Source organism: Suricata suricatta, chromosome X, assembly GCF_006229205.1.
Source record: "Suricata suricatta isolate VVHF042 chromosome X, meerkat_22Aug2017_6uvM2_HiC, whole genome shotgun sequence".
Taxonomy (NCBI): Eukaryota; Metazoa; Chordata; class Mammalia; order Carnivora; family Herpestidae; genus Suricata; species Suricata suricatta.
In genome coordinates this window covers 41048306-41064148 of record NC_043717.1, presented here as the reverse complement: position 1 = coordinate 41064148, position 15843 = coordinate 41048306, and the positions used below count along the sequence as shown (strand labels likewise).

Below are 15843 nucleotides of genomic sequence, written 5' to 3'. Positions count from 1 at the left end.
TGAGATGCTAAAGCCCTCAATACTGTCAACAAATACCACTGGCTTTGGCCTCTACAGTGGCGCAAAGCCCTGTTTGGCCCACAAACTCAGAAGCATCTTCCATTCTCTATTCTCAGAATGATGCTGTCCTTCCCCCAAGGTTCACATTCAAAACAGCACACTTGTGAACAACTGAGTAAAATGTGATGACATTTGGGGATGTCAGGAAAAAAATGGGAGGAGGGAGAGGAGAGAGAAGGAGAGGCAGAGATCATTTTTAAAAAACCATTATATGCTGTTTCTCCTTTTAAAAGGCCAAACTTTGGGCAAGGCATTCATTCAACGAGTGTACACAGAGGCTGAAGACCCTTTGACTGGAACTGAGAGGTAGGAATTTATGACCATGGAATTAGGCAGGGTGACCTGATAGGTCCCATCTGAGAAATGCAAACTCTGCACATCGTATACTTTCTTGGGCGATTCAGCAAAATCGGACTGCACAGTGGAAAAAATCAATTTTGTTTCCTACATCACTTCAAAACTTTGCCCAGATCCAGATGTTGAGAAGTGAGACTATAGCCAGCAAACATTTGTGGAGTAATGTGAAGTTGCTAAACATCTGCTGTTCTAAGAACTTCTCTCCTTGGAGCACAGAACTGAAATCGAGGCAGCGCAAAACTGAATGGTTGCCACAGGTCCATTACATTAATTTCACCATAAATTGAGACAGCTCTCTGAGCTCTGATCTGAGAAACCCTCACGTTTTTCTTTTTCATACACAATAAAACTTTCTAGGGAGCCTACAATAGAGACTTAAAAAAACATTTTGCTATCAAAATTCAAGACAATCTACCTAAAGCTTATCATTTAGGCAATGGCAGTAGACGTTGCTCTCCTTCGTGAGCAGATGTTATGGGTCAGCCTTCTCCATAAAAGTCGACTGCCTCCAGCTAAATTTTGCTTTGAGCCTGTCCTTGTCTTGGAAAACCCAGTCTTTGAAAGACCACTTGACCTTTTTCTCTATCTCAGGCACGTGATCAAGCAGTTTATAAATGCTAGGATGTCTGGCTTGGGGCACGAATGGCCTTCCTCCTACCATCTTTTTCTTACTGGGGCTTTTCCACTGCCATATCTTTCAATTCTCTCTCCAAAGGGAATCCAGGCAAACCCAGAGATGGTTTAAAAAAATCAAGGTTTTAGGACACTTAAGTTCAGACCACATATTTAGACATCTATTTTTTTAAAGGACTGAATATCCTACTTCCCATCTACTTTCTAAATTTCTAATTTTTCTCAGGGTTTTCTCGAGCTCAATACACTGTGCACCACCCTGAAAAATGTTCTCCTACTTTCTCTGAACTGATGGGTGGCAATGTGGCTAGTCATCAGTAAGTACTCTGGCAATGTAAAACACACTGGCCGTTTCAAATTCATCTTCACTATCTTCATTATAAACTCAACTTCAAAAGCTGCACCCCTTTTGATTAAAAAAACAAAAACAAAAGAAACAGTGGGGTAACAAGTTCACATACCAAGATCAACACCCAACCGAGACAGGTGATTCAAATACTTAAAACCTATAATGAGACACGCCATGATTACTTTGCATGAAGGACTCTACTGCATGATGAGTTTTTAAAAAACAGATTTGCTCCCCCTACACCTGAACGAGTTTATAACATCATGGTTCAGAGGTACTTCACAGCCTTAGACCACACTAAATTCCCATTACTTTATCTTTCTCATGTTCAAACAGAACTGGAGACTTGCTAGAGAAATTTAGACTGTGCTTGGCTCTTTCTGTAAGGGGTTCAGTTTCAGCCTCTGGTACCAAGACAACTGAACTGCTTTGCTGTTCAATTGGCGAATTGACTGCTCTGCAAGCTGGCAAAATCCAAATTGTCATCAATGTCAGATTATCCACCAGAGGCTATCAGTTCTGTGGACTATACCACCTCCACTCGACAGTTGGCCTGAACCAGAAAGAAGCTGGGGCCAGAAAAGAACAAACATCCAAATAGAAATGATCTTGAAAGTAGCCATTAGTTTGCATTTTCAGTCCCTTGCTTCTTCCCCCTCCAATGGTATAACCATGCATTAACTGTTTCAGCTTAATTCTTGACAATGAAGATCTGACTATACAAAATATACGAGCCAGACTTTTAATGAACCTGTAGACTCCCACTCTTTTCATGGCTGGATGTCTACTGCATAGTTTCCCTTGGAAAATCCTCTCTTGAAGCACTTATTGGAGTTCTTTTGTAGCTCCTTCTCTTGTGTCAGGCAATTTTCTTTTCTTAATGCCAAAACAGACTAGTCTCAACCCAAATTAATTTGCTAATCACAGATTATCTAGCCTTTTGCCATTGAGGTATGTGGCCATTTGAGGAAACTGACAGACCTCCCTGTATCAGCTTTGTTTGTTGGTTAAGTATGTCCAACGGCTGAATTGGCAATGGCAGGAAGAACATTTTCCATCGCCTTAAGACAAGAAACTCTTGAGTGTTAAGGTGCTGAGCTAGCAGTCTAGTGGAGAGCTCTAGCCACAATTAGCCAACCTTTGAGCCAAACCATAAGATTGGACATATAATGAATACCATACACTACAGCTACTTCTAGCATATGTGTTACAAGGATTCCTGAGACACTGAGGTTAATGGATGAGATTTATCAGGAGTGAGGTATCAAAAGGATTTTATTCTCTGGAGGGCCAGTCGGTGCTTAGCATCTAGAAAGTATACCTTGGCACAGTGTTATCTGATTTCTCGAATTAATTCTTTGAAGTAGCACCTTAACACTGGCTCATCTGTCTAAAGTCAGAAACAGAGCCTAGAAGAAACACAAAGGCAAACGTAGGCACCCTCCATATCACTGCTGCCCTATGAAATGAGACCAAACTTTTCATTGTCATTGTCATCAAATACCAGAAATACTAACACTTCCTGTTTTGCAAACTTTAGCTGGACGGCTAATAAGAAAAGATATATATTGTATGTATACCAAAAGTATACAGATAAGAATGACTTCTATGCAATACACCGGGGTGGTCTGGCACAGAGCCTCATCTCATACGAGGAAATCAGTGGCATGGAAGGGACAAAAGATGTAAAGTGACTGAGTCATGACTACAATAGAATATAACCTAGGGAGTTTTTTCTTTCATTAAAATATTAGAGTGATATACTTTAAAAAAAGAAACTTTGGTGACTGCCTTGATATTTGAAAGATAAAAATCAATCAACGCCTTGGCTGCCCAGTTCTGGACAATAAAAGAATTTCAGATGTTGGAAAGATAGGAACTAGGGGAAAGAGAGAAAAAGAGAGAGAAGGAGGGAAGGAGGGAGGGAGGGAGGGAGGGAGGGAGGGAGGGAGAGAGAGAGAGGGAAAGAAAAGAAAGAAAAGGAAGGAAGACGAGGAAGGAAGGAAGGAAGGAAGGAAGGAAGGAAGGAAGGAAGGAAGGAAGGAAGGAAGGAAGGAAGGAAAGAAGAAATCCTAGATTCAGGGCTCAGCAACTTTTAAAATGAGGAACCCTGAGGTGTTGGGGGAGGGAGAGGGGGTTGGGGGGGAGGATATGTCTAGTGACTGCTGGTTCTAGGCTGGAAGGGTGGTGTAAGGTGGGGGGAGGGCGGTAACAGACTTGCCAAACAGGAAAGGCTGAACTCGAAGCCCTGGCAGTTAAGTCTCCCCGCTATGGGCATGGGCACAGGAAGGGAGGGAGGAGCAGAGGCAGCAACTGGGCTACAGATCAAAGCAAATGGCTGTGTGTTCCCTCTGGTCCGTGTGCCCTAAGATTGCTGAGCCCTGGTTTACAATTTAACTAGCCCTGGGAGTTATTTTTTGAAATTGGAATGATTAACTAGGCATGTGCTCAGTCCCAAAGTCAGGACTCAGGACTGATGAGAGGGAGGGGAAAAGAATGGAGGGGAACAAGGGGGACCAGCTGCACAGAGGGAAAACAACAGAAAATGAAACCGGTGTCGGAATGAAGGTAGTGGCTCTCTGATTCCACCAGGTGTCCCTACAGTGTGATGTTTTTCTACTGCAGTAAAGGTGGTAGAAAATTGAGACAGGCACCTTTTCAATTGGATACAAGCACCTTTGGTGTCACCAGGCCTTGTCCACACCCCTGGGTCTTAGGATGGTTCTGCATTTTATTTACAAGTCTAAGGAGCCCCAAGGGAGTCACAGCTGCCTATCCTATTCCAATGCCTCGAATGGATTTGAAAGTACCCCAAGCCTAAATTCATGTTCACAGGGACAACAACTGGCCCGTTATATGTACTTAACACTGGGAGGAGGCATGAATGCCCAGTTATTTTAGTATGGTGGTCTTTACAAAGGAACGCATGAGAATGCAGATACAGCTCGGGATCTTCCCTGGTTTATCAGTATGCAGTCCAGACTTGGTTCCCTTTACTATTCTTACATATTCCAGAAGCCTAAAGCACCATCACTCATGGAGGTGGCATCTGGGTAAGAGAATTAGTTGGGACCTCACAAAAAACGTGAAATTCCTAGTCATTGACTCTGCTTAGAAATTTACTAATCATTCATTTCAAGGAAGCTGAAGAAATCATTCCTTGTTACTCACAAATTCACAGCAAAGTCCTTGTCTACTGGCTAACAAATACTATCTGGAAAATCACCCTTTTGGCAGACAAGGAGAAAGCTCCATAACTTATCTTTGTGCACTTCAAAAGAGTACCAGGAACAAGCAAGCTATAAAAGTCAACCTCTCTAAATTCATTTAGAAGAGGTTAACCAAAGCAGCATTGTCTTATAATCAGATATTAAAATTAACATACACATACACACACCAAACTGATAATGCTAAATATTGTAACAGAAACAAGATAACATTTGAACTGAATTTTCACAGTCTGGAAAACAGCATTACTATTTTCCTTCTGGCTTTCCTTTCTGTGTTCGGAAAAGCAAAGCCCTTATTTTACACTTCATCTTCCACCAATGACAGAGTCCAAAAAAAGTGACTTGGTCATGAGCTTTCTGCAGGCTACAGGTCAGGACGGTTGGAATTTTTCTTGCATAGTTTTCAGTGATTGCATATTGGCTAACAAGTTTTAAACTAAAAAAAAAATTAAAGAATTAAAACCTAGCAATCTTGTTTACTCTCTCATGAAATCTTCCTAATGCGATATCACAGAAACCTAACTGTATTTTCTCCTAAAGAGAAGATTAAATTCCAGAGATTATGTAGTGCAACTGGTTAACTTATAGGAAAGAGACGACACACTAATATAACTTCACCATCCAAATATGGGAAATGTGTTTTGGGTACCCAGTTAATAAAATACATCCATGGTCTGCAATGTCCTTCCTGTTTTATATCCAGCACAACCCTGTGATTCTAGTTGAAGAGAATAGAGTCAGGATCTTGGTTCGCCATCTGTGCTATATGCTTTAGCACATCTTTTTTGGTAATGATTCCAAGCAATCGCCTAAAAGACAAAACAAGGCAACAAAACAAAAATAAATAGGTAGTTAATGTTCTCAATGGTGACACTTTTCCTCCTCAGGCCTTTTCAACTTTGTTTTCAAACACTAACTACAGTGTTATGTGTGCCAGTCAAATGGGACAGCACATGGGTCCCTAAACAGGCTGCAGGCATTTATACTTCATGTCTCACATCTTGCTATTTCCTCTGCTTTAAATATTCCCTACATAGCTGAATCTTATCTTTTGCCACCAAGTTCAAATGCTGCTCTTCCAGAACACCCTCCCTGATCCTACAGGCCAGCAATGGCCATGACCCACTTGCAGCAATGGCATGATCTGCACACTTTTCTCGTTTGCTATTCTGGAATGCATGCTCCTGTGTTCTTGGGTTCCCTGTGACACTGTGCACTCCTTGAGGGCAGAGAAGGGCCTTATTCATTTTTGTGTCTCTGTGGAGTCTAGTGGAACACCTTCTTGCATGAATTTGGGGATTCAGTAAATGTTGAATGAATCAGTTAGGGAAAATCCCCTTGCTGATTTCAATCCTGCAAGACATCTGTTACACCATTTAGAAATTTTAGAGTAACATTTTTATATAATTGCTGGATTAGCATACCATGTTTAGAAAAAAAATCCACCCTTCTCATCAATGACCCTTCTTTTCCAATAAAAATAGCAGGGCTTCCTTAACTGCATAAGAAACATCCTTGAAAGAAAGAGCCTGGGCCTTGGGAGTCAGGAGACTTGTGTTTAAAGCCCCTCTCTACTATATATTGATTGGGGGCCCTTTAAACCTCACTGAAACTTGGCTTTCTCATCCTCCAATGATAAAAATAGTTATTACATGGACCAAATACTATACATATAATAGCTAATACCATTATAATTTCGGTACTGTCTCTTCAAAAGGACACAGCTGTTTCCTTTGTAGGGGAGGGACCATGTTATTTATAATGTACAGCCAGCAGTTCACATCTCTCAAGCACACTTTCATCCCCAAACTCCTTTTCCATTAATCATGATGATAAAAGAAACAGATTTATCTTCATCTTGGAGCTTCAAAAGGCCTATATGTGTTACTAATGTTTCGATGAATTGGGATCTTCCTTATCTCTCTACACTCTTTCCTCCCACAATCCAATCTGCCTTCACCAAAGAGTTCTCACCCATTGTGTGTAACCAGGCACTGCCGCAGTCCCAGCTTGCGGAAGATGTCCACTACAATTTCCATGGGTGTAAGGTCGGTCACAGTGAAGGGGCTGAGATCCAGGATATTCCGAAGTTTTAGGGTGGGTGGCGTGTACGGTGGCATTGGAGGAGAATGCTCAGTGAAATAAATTATGGAAGTGCTCACAACTCCATCCTGTTTTTTGCGAGCATTTTCTATTTGACAAGTAGAAAAAAAAAGAAGTTGAAAATGGAAGTGCCAGTTCTATCCTTCTGGCCCCTCATTGGTCCCGTCCTCCCCGTGTTGTCCCCCATTTTGCACATATTTATTTTATTTCCATAGTGGATTCCATAACCCCTTCTTGAAATCCTTACCGATTGAAATGATGAGATCTCTTCGGAGGACGAAACCCACAAGTCTTTGGGATTCCCGGGACACCACCACTGGGAAGCCACTGTATGTGGTTTCACTAATGATAGTCTCTATATCTTCGACAGTCATACTGTCCTGAGTAAGGACAGTCAATAAAGGATCATTTCTCTGGGGTTTCATCACATCCATTGCCAGAGTCTTATGAGCAAACTCTTCTTTGGCTTCAAGAAAGGGGTATCCATTGAGACGAATGTGGGCATCATAGATGCCCTCCCGCCCCAGAGCATCTGCCACCCATTTGCTTGTCATGGCTGCAGCCATCAGAGGCACAATATATTCCAAGCCACCAGTTAGTTCAAACATTATGACAACAAGAGAAACAGTCATCCGAGTCACCCCACCTGCAAGGAAACAGATACAGGCTACTGAAAACAGAAGTCCAGATTCATTACAATTAAGGGCCTGTGACAGACACCCATTCAGGCAAAGCCTACTCACCAGAAGCACTGCGAAAAGGAGGTCTTGACTATAACTGCACAGACCCTAACAGCTGAGTTAAAGTAAGTTTATATTGGACGTGAATCAGAATTCTCAGAATAATATCTATAAAAGCACCAGTTACCATCTGGATTTTTCTTCTTTTGTTTCTTATTTGTGTGCTGCTTTCTCCCCCCAGATTATAAAAGTAATTGCAAAAGATACCCACAATTTGTATAACACTGCTGGGACTATAGGTTCGCTGGAATGTATAGACTATTGTGGAAATATTTTTTAAGTGTAGAAAGGAAAGTCACTATCCATAAGCTCATTGCCTAGAAATAAGCAGAGTAAAAATTTGGAATGACGGTTTTCAGTTTTTAGCTATGCAATAATATATGGTTGTATGTAGGTGAGCTCATATGTTTAAATTCCCCACCATGTTCTCCTCCCCCCACTTTATGTCAGGAACATTTCATAGATTATTACAAATTCATTTAAAAATCATTGGATTTAGAGATGTTAAATATTACCATCATATTCAGTGTCTACATAGTATAACATTATATGGATTCACCATAATTTATTTAACCAGTCCCTTATGGTGCATATTTAAGTTGATTCCAATTTATTGCTGCTATCAAAAATAATACAGTGATGAACATCCTTGGGCAGATATGCTTATCCAAGTTTCTGGTAATTTCCTACTTTTAGTAGGATGAAATTTGAGAGTAAAATTACTCTCAACTTTACTCTCAAAAGGGAGGAATAAGTGGATGGACCTCGAGGGTGTCATGCTAAGCGAAATAAGTCAGGCGGAGAAGGACAGATACCATATGTTTGCACTCATAGGTCTAACAGGAGAACAGGAGAAACCTAATGGAGGACCATGGGGAGGGGAAGAGGGAAACAGAGTTGGGGAGAGAGAGGGACACAAACCATGAGAGACTATTGAATCCTGAAAACGAACTGAGGGTTGAAGGGGAAGGGGGAGGGGGGAAAAGAGGTGGTGGTGATGGAGAGGGCACTTGTGGGGAAGAGCACTGGGTGTTGTATGGAAACCAATTTGACAATAACCTATTTAAAAAAAAGTTATAAGGGAACTTTTTGTCCTAAAAGTTAAATAGATACAGGAAAATTTACACTAGACAAAACTCATATTTAATAAAAATTTTATATATCTCTGCTAAAAAAAGGGAGGAATATACCTGTAGGATAAAGAATGCTTTCTTAGAGCACTTGGAAAATGGTAAACCCAACAGGAAACAGATGCTTATTAAAGAAAAAAAATCTGCAGGGGCACCTGGGTGGCTCAATCAGTTGAGCATCTGACTTTTGATCTGCACTCAGATCATGATCTCATGACTTCTGGAGCCTTGTGTCAGGTTCAGTGCTGAGCATGGAGCCTGCTTAAGGCACTCTCGCATGCGCACTCTCTGTCTCACTCTCTCTCTCTCCTGTCCCTCCCCTCTGATGTGTGCATACTTGTTCTCTCAAACTCTGCTGTCAAATGTGTTTAATATCACACTTCTTTATTCTGTCACCTGTGTTGCAATTTCTTTAAAATCAATGCAAACACTACTCACCTAAGCAGGCTGCAGCCCCAACCATCGCATAAAGGCCAGGGGTGATGCAATCTGCTCCTTGACTGCACCAGCTATTGAAGATGGCCCAATCATGGTGGTAATAAGCCAGCTGCTCCATTCCTACTCCTAAAAGTCGGCCTGCTATAGCACCAACAGCCATGCTGGGGATGAACAGGCCAGATGGGATCTGTAAAGAGAAAGCAACAGATGGTTAGTGAGAAATAATGCACTTGCCTGGCATGTGGTAAGGGCTAGAGGACTGACCCTCTGCAAAGCAAACAGACCAATGACAATTTAACTATGCACTATGCTAGCAAGTGGCTGTAAAGATTTGTGTAACACTAGGGTGGCTAGAGGTTCTCTGGGATGTGCAGGCAAGTACGACTGCAAAGAAGCTTACCCTGATTCGGGGTCCATCAGGCAAGAGCCTGAACTCTCCAGACCAACACAGAACTGGAGGCAGAAATTAAGCCTTTCCCAAAGAAAAAGGAAAATAGATGGAGTTTCTCATATATGCAGACATTTCCCCAATGCTGAATTCTTATCAATGACAATTACCCTCTATTGACTATCTTCCATGTTCTATGCTGGATACTCCACTAATAAGATTTCCTCAGTTCTTTACAACCACTACTGGAAATAGGTGTTATTATTCCCAAATTGCACAGAACTTAAGGTTCAGAGAGGCTAAGTAACTCACCCAAGGTCAAGATACAGTAAATACTGGTGCTGGGGTTTAAATGCAATGCTTAAAACCACTCTCATGTATTGAATCTTAACCCATTGCTCACATGAAAAGGATGGCACATGAGGTTTCATATAATTTTGTAATAGTATAAAGATGAAATGATTACGTTTTAAGAATGAGGTAGTAACTATGGTTTGCATGACTACCCAAACAAAAAACAAACAATAAAACACCCCTCTCATCTTTCTCCTGCTCTATTTTTTGACTCAGAGGATACTACAGTGAATTCTCAATTTACTGTGTTATGGGAAGGAAATTAGGACAAGGGCAAAATCATTGAAACTGCAGATTGTTTGTAAATAGCTTATGTTCAATTTTTGAATGCATTTGAATCTGGGGGGGTTGATGGTCTGACTGTTCACTTTAAATGAAAGAAGGAAGCCGTGAGGTAAAAATAATAATAATAATAATAATAATAATAATTATTATTATTATTATTATTATTCGAGAAGGGCTAAAAGACTTTCCAGGTTGTTAGGAAGATGCATGTCTATTCAGAGGTTCTAGCACTGCCTAAACTGAGCACTGCGTCTCACTGTCTGATTTGAATAGAGGGGAATAACTTGGTAGCTGGGTGCTCAAGGAAAGATAAATAATCCAGGAAGGAGGAAGGAAATACCTTAACAAATTTTCCTTTCCGGTTTCTTCTGAAATATGGAAATGATAATAGGTACTGAAAATAAAAGATTCTGGCCTAATGTCTGCTGTTGAGAGTTTCAATAGTAACTTGGGATCACCTGTGAAGTTCTCACTACTTGGGCACTGATAACAACTGTAAAGAATACATTTAGCCAGACATCAGGCTGAACCAGATGAAATTGCTATTTTAGTGGTCAAAAAGGTTGAGTACTGGCTCCTTCATTTGCTTCCACTTAATATTTTACTTTATTTGCAAACTCTAAAGACATCCTATAAGGACCACAAATGTGTTGGCAGATATTGTTTTAATACAAAATGCATGCGAATAAATACCTCACCATCCTTTCTGAGGGGCAAAATATGTGTTCCATGGAAAGAAGAGAAAACATTTCTACTTATATCTCATCATTGAGGTGTGCGTTTGGCCTAAAACTAGGCTTGAATAATTTTAGATACAGCTTCAGTTCTCTAGGAATTTAGGAGGGACATGTAGGGGCAGAAGGGCTTTTGAGAGTGGGGGGTAATGTTGCATGGGATTGGAAGTACACAGGACATTGAAGATTTTATATCTTGGCTTTACTCCCCCCCAAACCACAGCCACACATATATCCACTAAGCATCAAAAGAATCTCCTCACCTTCATGCCAAAGGTGAATATAGTGATGACAATTTTCAGTATGAGTGTCAAGGCCAGCTGCCACATGGCACTGTAGACTCCTACACCAGCCGGTCTGTCGGGCAGTTCACCCCCCTTGCTTGTGTTGAAACGGTTCTCATAGTCACAGAGCTTGGAGGAGTCCAGAAGGCCACAGTCATTAAACAGCTCAGAAATGAGCTCACTTGTGCTCATGCGGGTGTATTCATTAGGGAAAGCCAGGATGGCAGTGATGGCTGTCACAACGAGTACCTCTATGACAGGATACTTGCCCAACTGAGTGGTCTTACGCTTCCGACACCAGGCGATGTTGGTGCGGATAAACAAAGCTCCCCACAGACCACCAAATATGCCCAGCAGAATGAACGGCACTAGCTCAAAGAGATGCCATGGGGTGTGAAACTCCACATAAAACAGAACGAGGCGGCTGTTCCCAAAGGGATTGATGGAACGTAGAGTAAATGCTGCCACCAAGGCAGCAAAGAACGAACGCCACAACGTTTTGAGGGGGAAATAGTAGCTGACCTGTAAGAAAGAAGGTGGGAAAGCAAACTTAGAGCAGTATGCAGACACAGTTCCAGATGAAAAGCTGGTGCTGCAGGAATGAGAGCTCAGGACAAACAAAACAAAACAAAACAAAACAAAAAACTGCCCAGAGATCTCCAGTCACATGGTGAAACACGGAGTTGAGCAGAGCGCTTTAGGACTGCACCGTGCACACACACTGGCCAGAAATCCTGACCCAAAAGCAACATCACGTTCTACAGTTAAAAGTAGTTACCTCTTCTAGGCTGAATAATACTCCACCGATCGGTGCCCCGAAGGCTACGGATACACCAGCTGCTGCTGCAGCTGACAAGACCTACAATCCGAAACTCAAAATTAGTGACAGAAATAATGCTACCTTGCTGCTGTCAATCACACGTTTAAAAGGAACATTAGTGGTTGCTAAATTTTTTTAAACTTTACATGCTCCATATCCAGTTTATCAAAGATCAAGTTCAATTTATATTTATTTATTTTGAGAGCAAACATTACATGCTAAATTTTGAACACATGGTTCAAATGCTTGAACAGGCAAAGGATCTCTCCTCTGTAATTAATTCAGGTATGTACTTTATTTCACATCATGCCCCCCAGCCCCAGTACTCTCCATTCACTAACGGAATTTGAGTTTGTAGACCTAGAAACCACCTAAATGAAATATTTTCAGTGATGTATATACACAGCACTCTCTGTTAATTGACTGAGCCACCCAGGCACCTCTAGCAGCACTCTCTGTTAATGAATGCTTCTTAAATGAGTTTAGAGAAGGCTATAATGATACAAAACTGAAGTAACAGTTGGCTCACATCAATTCAGGAGCTGCAAATATTCATATGATGGGTAGCTGGGGTTTTCTGTACTGCATGGCCTACTCCATACACAGTGACCTATGGAAACAAATAGGTCAGCAACTAGAAGCAAGGGGAGAGATTTTGAAGGGAAGACCTATGTGTATTTTGGTGTGGCAAGGAAAAGGGCTAGGTGGGACAGGAAGAGGAAGGGGAAAAAACTGTCAGAGGGAAATAAAAAGGGACAAGGAGACAGAGAAAGAGAGCAAGTGATATACTCAGCCCTGCCTTTGTAGGTAGGCATACACATGTGCATGTAAAATGTGCATGAAAAACACACTGAATTAATGGGAGGATTAAGTCCTTTCTTTCGATTCTGGTTGCTGTGGAATGGTAAGTGGTTTGTAGTAATAAGGAAATATTTTAAAAAGAAAGTTTTAGGGGCGCCTGGGTGGCTCAGTTGGTTAAGCATCTGACTCTTGATTTAGGCTCAGGTTGTGATCTCACGGTCCATGAGATCGGGCCCCACATTAGGCTCTGTGTGCTGACTGCACAGGGCCTGCTTGGGATCCTCTCTCTCTCTCTCCCTCTGTGCCCCTCCCCCACTCGTGTGTGTTTTTTTTCTCTCAAAATAAATAAATAAACATTAAAAAAGAAAGTTAAACGTAGTTTTTTGAAGAATAAAATGGTTCTTGGCAAAATAAATAGGCAGGTTTCTCTGGGCAGGATGGTGCAGGAAAATGAAGGGAAGGAAGGAGTGAGTGCTAACGGATGCTAACTTGGGAGGACTTCAAAATCCATAGCTATATATATATACTGGCTTTCATCGAGAGCATTTCGGTGACTATTTGGGATAAATTATGAGGACAACAAAAGAATCATGGTGGCTAGTTTGCTTCAATTTTTTTGGTAGTTGTTGTTGCCTGAGTGGAGTCTGCCCATGCCCTTCCTTCTCAAACCCCTATTTTACTCTCAAGCATCTGCCCACTTTGACAAGGCCCCGGGACACAAAAGGGTGGCTGCTGATGGGGAAAACAACAGGAAGAAAATAACTGGAATGTCTAAAATGAACAATAGGAAGTAAACTCAAGATGCAAATATTCTGGAGTCTATTTAGAGGAATAAATGACACCTGTACAGAGAAACAGTCCAAACTCTCCTCTCATTCGATAAGGAATTGCTTGAATAGAAATGTCAGTTTTATGGGATGAAAGTAACTGGCAATCTGTAGTTTCAAAGGCACCTCAGCCCAGGTAAAATCAGCAACAGTCAACATTTTACTCTTGCCAGTTAAAATGGTTTTTTTTCCTATCTCTTTAGGTTCTGTTGCACATTATTCCTATCTAACAACCTCACCAGTTTAATACTGCCTTTATGCCCCTGTACCATTTGACAGGTAGCTAAACAACCTCTCAGCTTTCCCTCTTTCTCTCTCTTCTGCTAGCCTTCCTCTCCTGCCAAGAACTTTCCCCCTTGAACATTCAAAATGTATTCCATATTTGAAATTTCAACATTTTTGAGTTTCCTTCCGTGCCTTATGGTTTATTTTGTTTTGTTTGGTTTTCAGAATAAATCACTAGGTTCCCATTTTGTGAAAAATCCTTTCTAATGAAATGACCTTGGCCCTGACCCATTTCATATGTGATTTCTTTGTAATTCAAGGAAAATAGAGCAAGAACCATTATTTTCTTAAATCCTCAATTATAGCAGGGTAAAAGTAACCAATGACTTGGAACATTTTTAAGAACTGTTCTTCCTCCTCAAAATGATATATGTTAGCAACTGCATAAACATTAGAACTGCTACAGAGATGCTGTGACAAGAGTACTCTGGCAGGATTGAGGCAGAAGGCAGAGAGAAATCCAATACATAGAGAAACTCATTCAGGGTGGCAGTAGGTAGAAATAAAAGATGAAAAAGGTGGCATCTGAAACACATGCTGAGTGTATATTCGTTCACAGGAATAAACGACTGCTTCTAAAAATCTATTATTTTCGTAACTTATTTTGAAATAGAAACAGCACACACTTGTAGAGTTATATGTAATGAAAGTTATTATAAAGTCTTTCTCTACCACTTCACTTCCCTACTCACCCCAGGTAGACATTTTTAACAGTTTGGAGTAAAACCACTTTCCAGACATTTTCTTTCTAGGTGCACATTTACATAATTTAAAAAAATTAGTGGCATTATGTGTACATATTGTTCCAAAATGGCTTTTGAAACTGAATATTTTATAACTATCATTCCATGCCAATGTACATAAGTCTCTCTCTATTTTTTTAATTTTTTAATAGTTTATTTTCAAATTGGTGTCCATATAATACCCAGTGCTCTTCCCCACAAGTGCCCCTCTCCATCACCACCACCTACCTTCCCTCTCCCCTCCCCCTTCAACCCTCTGATCGTTTTCAGTATTCAACAGCCTTTCAGGTTTTTCGTCCCTCTCTCTCCCCAACTCTCTTTCCCCCTTTCCCTCCTCATCTCTCTCTTTTTTTTTAATGATTGCATAGTAAGCTACAGCATGGACAGAATTTGTTTATTCAAATCAGTCCCATTGATGGACATTGCAATGGTATCATTTTCTCACAGTATTGACAAATGCTGCACACGGACTATCCCCAAATGCATACCTTTGTGCACACACACACTAGGATGTCTGTAGGATAAATTCCTAGAAGTGGAGCTGCTGGGTCAAAGGGTGTCTGTGTTGACACTGGGAGAATCCCCAAATTCTCAGCCCTAAGACTGTACCATTTACGCTCTTACCAACAAGGAGACTATTCAAGCCACCTGTTCTTACCTCTCTGCGCTTGGCTTCATTCTTCCTGTATTTGTTGAAGCAGTGGCACAGGATGTTCCCACAGCAGCAAGCCACGTGCACTAGGGGGCCCTCTTTGCCCAGGCTCAAGCCAGATGACACGGCCAGCACCAACGTGATGGTTTTGATAATTAGGGTCCACTTACCCAAATAGCCCCTAATAATAAAACCGCTCAAGATAGTTTTTATCTGTGGGCCAAACACAGAGAGACTGAATAGAGACTAAGCAAGTAAGCAAGGCTGGGAAGCAATAATCCGGACCTCATTATAGAAACTGTACCTTTTGAAAAAGTGACCTATAAATGTTTGACCTACAAGTGACCCCAATTTGGGAGGGAGCCCGGGAGACCAGTAAAGAGAACTGTTTTTTAAGATTTCATGTTCCTTTTTATTTATTTATTTTTTTGGCCATGTGATAGCTGGGAAAGGGAGTAGAAGCATGGGAGTCTATGTGTATGGAGAAGGGGAGGCACCGAGGTGGGTATTTTCCTTACTTATATCCTAACAGGTTAGTATAGCCTTGATTCTCTGCCAATTTGTAACTATAACTGGGTCAGGAAACAGAGAGGGGCAAGGTCATCTGGGCAAACTCAAATCTCAGTGGTT

General features: G+C 41.2%; 1 protein-coding gene across 4 annotated transcripts in view; it reads right to left on the bottom strand.

The window, feature by feature from the left end:
• Window positions 1–4504: 4504 nt before the first annotated feature.
• The window catches only part of CLCN5 (chloride voltage-gated channel 5), a 163481-nt gene continuing 152142 nt past the window's right edge, over window positions 4505–15843 (bottom strand). For 3 of the 4 annotated variants that reach the window (XM_029930580.1, XM_029930581.1, XM_029930582.1), the window contains 7 exons: window positions 15220–15426; window positions 11864–11944; window positions 11065–11607; window positions 9041–9227; window positions 6980–7378; window positions 6604–6820; window positions 4505–5438 (listed from right to left, as the gene is read on the bottom strand). In XM_029930580.1, coding sequence (XP_029786440.1) covers window positions 5348–5438; window positions 6604–6820; window positions 6980–7378; window positions 9041–9227; window positions 11065–11607; window positions 11864–11944; window positions 15220–15426 — 1725 coding nt within the window. In that variant the 3' untranslated portion in view covers window positions 4505–5347. The remainder of the gene's footprint in view (window positions 5439–6603; window positions 6821–6979; window positions 7379–9040; window positions 9228–11064; window positions 11608–11863; window positions 11945–15219; window positions 15427–15843) is intronic. The other variant, XM_029930583.1, reaches the window with a different exon arrangement.